Source organism: Festucalex cinctus, chromosome 8 (assembly GCF_051991245.1).
Source record: "Festucalex cinctus isolate MCC-2025b chromosome 8, RoL_Fcin_1.0, whole genome shotgun sequence".
Classification (NCBI taxonomy): domain Eukaryota; kingdom Metazoa; phylum Chordata; class Actinopteri; order Syngnathiformes; family Syngnathidae; genus Festucalex; species Festucalex cinctus.
Window position 1 is genome coordinate 21,791,430 of NC_135418.1, and position 10,013 is coordinate 21,801,442.

The window sequence follows — 10,013 nt, forward strand, 5'->3', positions numbered from 1 at the left end:
ACATGGAAAAAAAAGAAAAGAAAAAAGAAAAAAAAGCTCATCATAAACATGTCATAGGATTACAACAGAAAAATCTGTATTTTGAGTTTTTTTGTATTATTTTTCCCCCTGAAAAAAATCTAACTCTACTCTCATAAGTTTGCCCTTTTTTTTTTTATTCTAATGAGATTTTGGAGAAATATTGACTTTTTATAAAAATCTGATTTAAATATTGCTCTTCTTTAATGCCTTACATGTTAGGTTCATTAAAAATAAGTAGGTATGAGTGTAATTGTTTGTCTATCTGTGTCCAGTTATTGAATTGCAATCAGTTTGAGGTATAACAAGATGGATGGCTTATCGCAGGTTTCAATCTAACTTATATTTAAGAGAATAACCTGTAAGGAGCTGTTACTGAACTGCAAATGCATATCACAGCCTGCTTCGTAAGCTCAAATAAAGCAGCGTAAAAGTAACCAACAAACAATTGGACATTCTGATCATGATGAGGCAGCTTGTGTTTAGTATGTTTGTGTTGATGGTTTGAAGTTCATGTTTTGCTCCTCAGGACTCGCCCCTAAAAGCGGTGCAGATGCTTTGGGTCAACCTGATCATGGACACATTCGCCTCGCTGGCCCTGGCCACCGAGCCCCCCACGGAGTCCCTGCTCAGGAGGAAGCCGTACGGACGCAACAAGCCCCTCATCTCCAGCACCATGACCAAGAACATTCTGGGACATGGAGTCTATCAGCTCATCATCATCTTTCTCCTCCTCTTCATCGGTATGAACTAAAGATTTTTCACACTGCGCTTAGCAGGGCGCATCGTGCCAATTAAAAAAAAAAAAAAAAAAAAAAAAAGCTAAGTATCTAAGATGAAGTGGTCTAATCCATTTGTTTACATGACTTCAAACCTCACTTTCCTCTACAGGTGAGCAGATCTTCGACATCGACAGCGGCCGCAATGCGCCCCTCCATGCGCCCCCCTCAGAGCACTACACCATCATCTTCAACACCTTCGTCATGATGCAACTCTTTAACGAGATCAACGCCCGCAAGATACACGGCGAGCGCAACGTCTTTGAGGGCATCTTTAGGAACCCCATCTTCTGCTCCATTGTTTTTGGCACCTTCGCTGTACAGGTAAGCTACTTATTGTCACACTTGTTTGATAGTCAAAACTGACTATAGAGTTTGTAAAGTTCTTTTTAACAACATGAATTCACTTGTATTTACAGTATACTAATACTAAACATGTTCTTTTGTCTCCTTGTTATTTTTATTTTTTGTTTAGATAATAATTGTACAGTTTGGCGGGAAGCCATTCAGCTGCCAACCTCTAGACCTGGAGAAGTGGATGTGGTGCGTTTTCCTCGGCTTGGGGGAGCTCGTGTGGGGCCAGGTAACGAACAAACCAATCACAATTTCTCTGCATCAATTTTGAGAGCCCCTATCCAAAACACAGATCATGTCCGGCATTGAACTCACATTGGATATGGCAGTTAAAAATATGTTTTGGGAACATGCAAAATGAGTGTCATAAGATTGAGGCAAAATTTTGACTTTTAATGTTGGATTGTTATGACTTTAAGTACAACTTTAGTCAAATAAGCTTCTGATGGATTTTTAAGTTTAATGTTGCTATATTATGACAGTACTTTTTATCTCGGAAATACAATTAAAAACGAAATTACTTAATTCTCGTGAGTACTTTTTTCTCTCAAAATAAGAAATTTTATCTTGGAAAAATTGTGTAAAATTCTAAAAATAAATTGCAATGATAAATAAATAATTAAATTTAAAAAATGACTTGAACTGTTGTATATTACACATTATTTTTCAGCTGCGATATTAACTACCATTTTATCATGAAAAATGTCAACTTTATTCCTTAAAAAATATGGCTTTATCGTTCATTAGCATACAAAAAAATTTACTTTAATATAATTTCTGATGCGATCACTTGTTCCACAAAAAAATTCTTTCAATTTCATTCTCAAAAATTGGGACTTCATTCTCATTATGGAATGACGTTCTGGTGGGGGAAGGGGGTGCGGGTGTGGAGGAAAATAAATAAAAAAACAACAACAACAACAACAAAAATCAAAACAAAAACAGCATAGACCTATGCCTGCCAAAAAAATAAAACCTGAAATGATCTAAATAAAAATAAAAATTACTTAGAATATTCTGATCTTTTTCCTCACAATCTTTTTTTTTTTTTTTTTTTTTTTTTTTTACCTTTTATTTAAATGAATTTATTCTCACAGGTTTGACTTTTTCCCACCAATACAAGTCTGGTGCAAATATGCCTTACAAAGCAAATCAATGAGGGTGTGATATATCAATCAAATCATTTATTATCTATTACACACAATGTAAACATCACACCTTTCTCTCTGCGGTTCTCAGGTGATCGCCACAATACCCAACAGCAAGCTGCGCTTCCTGCGGCGGGCCGGCCAGCTCAGCCAAAAGGACGAACTCCCGGAGGAGGACGTAAACGAGGAGAACGAGGAGATCGACCACGCGGAGAGGGAGCTGAGGAGAGGCCAGATCCTCTGGTTCCGAGGACTCAACCGCATTCAGACTCAGGTAGGGAGCTCAATCACAAGTTTTAAGCTACATGATGTCATCACCTATGAAGTCTAAACTTTTGTTACCGGAGTCCGTAATGTAAAATGTTTGCTCTCAAGATGAGTTAAGGTTACAGACAGGCGGCTCTCGCTCGGGGTACGGAAATGAAGGCCCTGGTGGACCCCCAAGAAGATGGTCCATGGACCCTGATCTCTGCAGACCGTTATCACTGTGATATTCAAAACAATCTGACTGTTGTGTACTGAATGGTTTCATCTCACTGTGTGTTGCTGATGGTCCAGGGGGTCGCTATCACATCGCAATGGTAACACAGGTCGACATCCTACAGCGCTTCATAGACAATAAAAAAAAAAACACTCAAAATGTATTTGTATACACACAGTAAATTAATTTAACTGTGTTGTTTTCCAACACCCATATTTAAGGAAAAAGATTAGGGCCAGTGAAGAGAAAAAAAAAGGTCGGCATGATTTTCACTTGATTCTCAGAATTCTAACTTTAAAGTGAGAATTATGACTTTAATCTCAGTATTCTGACTTCAAAATGAGAACTCTGACTTTTATTTCAGAATTCTGAGAATAAAGTCAGAATTAAGTCAGAATTCTGAAATTAAAGTCGAAATTCTCACTTTGAAGTTAGAATTCTGTGATTTTTCTGCCAACCTTTTTTTTTTTTTCCCCTCTTCACTGGCCCTGATCCTCTTCTGTACATATTCAAGTAAATTGGGGAAAAAAAAAAAAAACTCACAGTACAGTTAGACTTAAACAAGCCCCGTTAAGAAGCAGAAGAATACATGCCAACTGCAGACACAGGTTGACTTTTTGAACAGCGACAGTTTTAAAATCCCGACTATGCGCTTTGTATAGATCACAATTAAAAAAATAATAATAGTAACATTTAATAGAGATTTCTTAGAGAGCCCAAAATTAAGTGAAATCATTATTGATACCTTATATTACATACATTACGGTACATTAATGTAACTGTTGTTCGCTACTACTAGTTCCCTACTAGCTTTTGAGTTGTTGTTTTTTTCCTTAATTTGGGAACATTAAAAAAAGTGTCATTGGAGGTTTCTGGTTGATAAATCAAATACAGTTATTACAAATATAAATTTGTTTTGGAGGTCAGGCAGAGAAGCAATGAGTGTGACCAGAAAGCATTTTGCCGAGGTGATGCAACACCCTGACCTTCAGCCTCGTCTCGTCACAATCGGGACATTTTGTGCTTTGTCGTTGTTCCTGGCCTCGCCGCGCTCACCCCGAGCCGCCATTTGTCCTCTCCTGTCCCGCTCTCTCCTCCCCGCAGATCGAAGTAGTCAACACCTTCAAGAGTGGCACCTCCTTTCAGGGGGCGGGAGCTCTGAGACGCCAGTCGTCCACCACCAGCCAGAACCAGGATGTAACCAATGTTTCTAGTCCTAGTCACGTGTCCTTGTCCAATGCCCTTTCCTCTCCTACAAGCGCTGCTGCTGCTGCTGCTGCTGCTCCGTCTACTGGCCGTGAGTCAGAACTCTGTCAGTCTGCTTGTCTGTCTGCTCGCATTCAGGGACGTCAGCCCCGTTATATTAAAAACATAGTGGAGCCTCCAAAGTTGAACACACTAATGTAGTGTAGTGGAGGGATATTTGGGATTTTGACAAATATCGGCATCGGCCTTTTTACGGATCAGGATTTGTAAGATGTTCACAGACAGTTTTTACTATTCAGACAATTTTTCACTGTCTAAGAAGATTCTTTTGAAACCTTTTACGAACCCTGACGAAAACCCCAAATTAGCTACATTCGCATGCATTTGTCCTCAGTGAGATACAGAGACCTTTTTTATTTATGGATTTATTTAAATTTTCACTTAATGGGACACTCCCTATACTTTTTATATTTTAAAATATTTAAAAAAAAAAATAAAAAATACAAATTTTAATAAGTTGAAATTTTGGAAGACTTTTTTTACAGGAGAAAACTTTAAGGAACTATTTACTTGCTTAGTTTTTAATTTAGCTTAACACATGCTGATAACTATGGAAGTTCCCTGCAATTTTTGTTACAATTTTTAAACAAAGCTGAATTCTTTATGTTTAAAATTAAAAGAAAAAATAATTGTTTAAAATTTCTACACTAATAATTATTTGTCTATGTCAACTAATAATCAGTATCGGCTTTGAAAAAACCATATCGGTCTAGCTAGGTGTCTACCATTCTACTGAGACTTGAGCTTAATGAGCCTAAAGTGTGATTAATTATCTGAATGATTAAGATTAGAATTTCAGCACTCTGCGTTTAATAAAATCAGGGAACATTTTTTTTTTTTCACAGTGTCTCAAAGGCTTCAATTATGAAAAATATTGTAAGACGTCGTGTGTGAACTCTGGAGCTTGAAAGGAGTGCGTGATGTGGAAGACTAAATCTACAGCAGAAGAGGTTGATGAGGTCATTTGTACTATGCTAAATTTAAACACCCCAAAATAGCTAACTGCTGCATCGACCCAAGTCGGACTCACTGTAGATTTTGCTTCTCTGGAGGTTCAGTGAGAATGAGAAGAATGTGATGAGGTGGTTTGGATTGCTTCGGAGACCGCATGGCAGGATGTCAGTCACTTGATGATGAAAGCAGGGCTTGGCTTGATGAAGACGATTGACCATTCGAGCCTGACTTGCAGCCTGTCAAATTTCTTGCCTGCATTTGAATTGTTTCGTCTTTCTTTGTACTGTGCGACTTGTTAATGCGACAGCACAGCGAGAAAATTCACACATGGGCCACACAGGTCATCTCTTCAGTGGCAATCAAAGGGTGCAAAGGATATTTCAACTCGCCATCTGAGACTCAGCAAGAGCAAAAAGACAGAAGAGAGGGGTATATTCACTAAGAATGCGCCGTGTCCGGTAATAGTGCGAAATATTGCACCACAACTGCACCCGCAGTCTGCGCCCAGTTACCCACCTATTCACTAAGGATATTGCTCTAATCATATACCGACGCAAACACGCCCACAAAACTGACAGCTTGGAGCAAATTTGCACCTGATTTACCACACATGGCAATGGATTTGCGCCAACAACATGGTTGTTATAGTAAAACAGTTGCGAGAAAGATGACATTATAAGAAAGCAAGGTTGAACCAAAGTAAGCGTTTAGAGCGCCATTAAGCTGTACAGAGCAGAGAGGACGACAACAGCGTCATTCATTCATAAAGTACAAATTATTGGTGCAATCGTTTTTTAAAAATATATTTTCAGAGGTTGGCATGGACGTACAGTATGCATCTGGCACATAAAAATGATTGTAAAATGCCTCCCCGCCATTGCTGATCAGCCCGGGTTACGTTATGTGTCCCAAGGGACGTGCACCGTGCCACATGCACTGCTGTCATGATCCCGTGATCGAGGTTGCAGCAGGTTAATACATGCTTTCCATCAACATTATTTGCGTCACGCAAACTCAATGTGGCTATTTCCGCTTGCGTTAGTGAATACGCTGCATATCAATGAGTCTCTTTTGCATTGGGGTGGGCATATTTTGCATCAAATGTATGCAAATTACCTCATTTACATACGCGCAAATAACACCGGCGCACAGTGGCACATTCTGTTTGGCCGCGCACTTAGTTAACTCTTTGACTGCCAAAAACGTTTAATAACGATCAGTAAAATCACGACGTATGCCGCCATAAACGTTAAATGACGTCAACTAAGTTTTTTTATTTTGTATTTTCTCAGTGGAGGGTCTAAGTGCAGTGCTGCCTGGTAAATGGGTTGTGGAATCAAAAACATCCACTAATTATGGCCAGCAGATGGAAGCATTGTATCTCTTTTCGTGAATGATCACAGCCTTTGTCATATCAAAGTTTTTTTTTTGATAACATGTGGCACTAAAAGAGTTAAGTGAATTAGGCGCTCCCGGATTGCTCCATTTTTACTGGTTAGCGCCGTGCAAAGGCGACACAAACCTTTAGTGAATAGGCCCCAGAGTGTAGAGAGGGCTTGTCAGCCTTCAACTGCTCTCTTGGGCAAATTACTTTAGAATTCTCCAACAAGCATTAAGTAAAGCAGAAAGTAAAACTGCTTAATGTCCGTGTTTGTCCAACTGTCCGACAGCGACTTCTCTAAGTTTGGCTGAACGTGTGAGCAGAGTCTATACGGTATGTAATTTTTCGACTAAAGTCTTTTATTAGTTTACTGTCAGTTCTCTTTGCACTTGTATGGCAGAGAAAATGTTACCTAAAACATTGCGTGGATTGTAAATAAATATTTTACAAATAATAATTTCGGGCTGTGCAATTATTTGAAATTCAATTACAATTTCAGTTATTACAAAAATAAAAGATTAATACTCATTTTGAGTTATTTTAGTTAATTTATTTTTACCTTTTTTTTTTTTAATGACTAATAAATATTGTTTGGTCCAAAAGGAACTTATTATTATTGTCCTAATCGTGATTGCAATTATTACGAAACTTTATTTAAAATTAATCGTGATTAATATTTTCTTCATAATCGAGCAGCCCTATAATAATTCCACTTTGGAGGATCCACTGTATCAACCCTTTAACCAATCAGAGTTCTTTGGCGGGGTTGGAGATTCTGAATCATTATTTTATGTTATTTTTTTCTGCTTTTCTTCTGCTTTTTTGTTTGCATATTTCTGTCTCGTTGCTGTTCACGCTGGATTTCAAATCTCCTCCCATGCTCGGGTGTACTGTCCTCTCATTGTTGGATGTGTTGTCTGTTTCCTCAGAGTGCTAGGAGCGCGGGACTAAGGGTGATACCCACGGCGTGACATTTCAGGTTGTGAGTTTGTCTCCCTCTGCTCATATCCCCATAAAACCGACAACCCCCCACCACTAACCCTCAACACTGGCATCCCACCCGACCCGTTTGTGTCATGACGGACGCAAGCTCAAACTAATTCCACAGATGGTAAACATTCAAGTATGAGCTGCAGTGGTTTGCTTCATTTAAGGATCCTGGTCTTATTCATTATTTCTAACCTCAGTAGGTGGCAAATAAATTGCTAATATGCTCAAAATGTTAGCATTGAAATGATTCATTCGATGGCACCCCCAGTCCTGTTGCATCATGTTGTGAAATTGAGTGTTATGTCGCCATGGTTACGGACACATACAGTACATCAACTGCAGCCGAAGCGACAATTGGCAAATTCAACCTCCCGCTATTTTGGAACACTCCATCGGTGTTACGTGTCAGACATCCTGTCACATGATCTCATTTTCGATCATTATTATTATTATTATAGTTTATTATTTTAAAATTGATGGAGTATACATGCCGGATATTAGTGTAACTTTTTACTATTTAATACTTAAAAAATGTAAACTGTGACAGGTAATTTTTTAAATCTATTTTTAATGTCTAAAATCACTTTTCAGTGTGTAACTAATTTAAATAATCTAAATCGGATACACATTTTTTTTTAATATGCTGTACGGTTTGACGCATTTGAATATAATCGTGTACTTACATGTACTGTATTAGTGTTACATTTTTAATATGTAAACACGCATTCAGTATATTTAAATTAAATGAGAAACTCATTTAAAATGTGTAATGTTGTAAAAGCTTGTAAAGAAATTGGCAGGCATTTTAAATTATAGACATATTGCGATATTTAACATGTACCTAAAGAAATTACATTTTTATTATCTAATGAAAGAATTACATTTTTTTCATGTAGCAAAATAAGCAAACTCAATATAATCTTAATTAATTGTAATTACCTCTTAATGATGGTGCACATTTTAGTAAGCGGCTGATTGGCCAAATTCAGATAAAAGCATGAAATTCCATATGAAACTTATTGCATATCTTTGCGATATGCATATTGCATGGGCCGATATCAATATATTTTCTTCATTTAAAAACGAAACTGAAGCGTCTAAAGAAAATAATAATAATGTGCATTTAAATATTTTATAGTGAATTAGTTATTTTTTTCAATTTATATTCCCAATTTAAAAATAGTATAAAAGTAAAAATATTTTGTGAATACAAATATTTATTACTTTTAGTATAGTGAAGTAAAATATTTTGTTGTTGTTTGTTTAATGGGTTTTTGGGCAAACTATTCAATATCTTGGGTGTAAGATGTTAAAGCGTATTAGCTGGAGTGTGATAAATTATTGCTTTGGTAATTGGATTTTGTTGGGGCTTCCAAGAGTAAAACATTTTTTTAATCATTTTATAGTATTGCACTTTAAACTTTTCTGCCATAAATCTACCTCAATAGACTGATTAAATATCGTATGCTCTTACTTGAATGTTAACCAATCCATGCATGGAGTTGAGGCCGTCAGACCCGATTTAAAAAAAAATATATATATATATAAATACAGTATATATTAATTTCCTACCATCCATTTGTTTTGTGTCAACGTTTTCTACTTGTTGTCTTGTTGCATGTCGGTTGTGTTGACTTCCTGTTGTCGTCATACTGTATGTGACGATGATTGCTCATTTGTCTCACAACATGCGTGTGCTGTTTTTGTTGTTGTGAGTGTTCTCCTCCTGCACTGCTTGTGAACGTGCGCAAACCATCTCCGCCCTCCTATTGTTTGGGACCACCCTGTGCTCTATATGTGCGTGTCCCACACCTTGTGTGTGGATGCTGAGCCAGCAGAGTTGTCTCTTATACTTTTTTTTTTTTTGTTTGTTTTTTTTGTTTTTTTAGAGCACCTGATTGGATGGCTCAGATCTAACCTCCTTCCTCTTTACTGACCTTGTCCACCAGATTTCCTCCAACATGCATGTGATATTCTCCTGAATTGTATCCCACCGTGTCAGACTATGAATTCATAGTCGCCCCTCCGGTGCTGCCACAGAGATTTTAATGTTTCCTTTGAACAACAGATGGCATTTTGTAGAATGCAGGCGGAGCTAGGAAGCCAAAGAGAGATGTATATGTAATAATGTTCAGTTTTGATTGACATTAATGTAATGTAATTATTTGTTTTTTTTATCTTCAATTTTTGGACCAAACTCAGACGAAATGAAATTTGAAAGTGATGTCATATTTTAGAATCGGACATATAGCGGATATAAAAGAAAAATGGCTTGTGCTTTAAAATACTGCATGATGACAAATATGGCAGTAAAAGCAGACTAGAACAGCTGGACCAAATTTTGGGTTAATCAGACATAAATGGTAGCGATTGTGTGCCAACTTCTATTTAACATGAGTTCAAATGAGTGGAGTTGCAGCCACGTCCCTATTTATAAGAGTGTGTGCACACTTTTGCAACAGCATTTTCAGTGTCCACCCCCCCCTCCCGTCTTTTCAGTAAATTGAGTTGTACAAGTTAGAAACATCTGTCAGTGTGATGCAATAATAATGCCTAATATTTTATAAATGAACTTGATGTCAATCAAAAATAAACATTATCTGAGTGTAAAAAGTTAAACACAATTTATGAAACTTGATTAG

General features: G+C 37.3%; 1 protein-coding gene across 11 annotated transcripts in view; it reads left to right on the top strand.

Annotated features, from left to right (window-relative positions):
- The window catches only part of atp2b2 (ATPase plasma membrane Ca2+ transporting 2), a 90,558-nt gene that overhangs the window by 73,789 nt on the left and 6,756 nt on the right, over positions 1 to 10,013 (top strand). For 7 of the 11 annotated variants that reach the window (XM_077528475.1, XM_077528473.1, XM_077528472.1 and 4 more), the window contains 4 exons: positions 548 to 761; positions 910 to 1,121; positions 1,273 to 1,380; positions 2,391 to 2,573. In XM_077528475.1, the coding sequence (XP_077384601.1) occupies positions 548 to 761; positions 910 to 1,121; positions 1,273 to 1,380; positions 2,391 to 2,573 (717 nt within the window). Of the gene's footprint in view, positions 1 to 547; positions 762 to 909; positions 1,122 to 1,272; positions 1,381 to 2,390; positions 2,574 to 3,884; positions 4,078 to 7,310; positions 7,361 to 10,013 lie in introns of all 11 variants that reach the window. The other 4 variants (XM_077528477.1, XM_077528480.1, XM_077528479.1 and 1 more) reach the window with 3 other exon arrangements.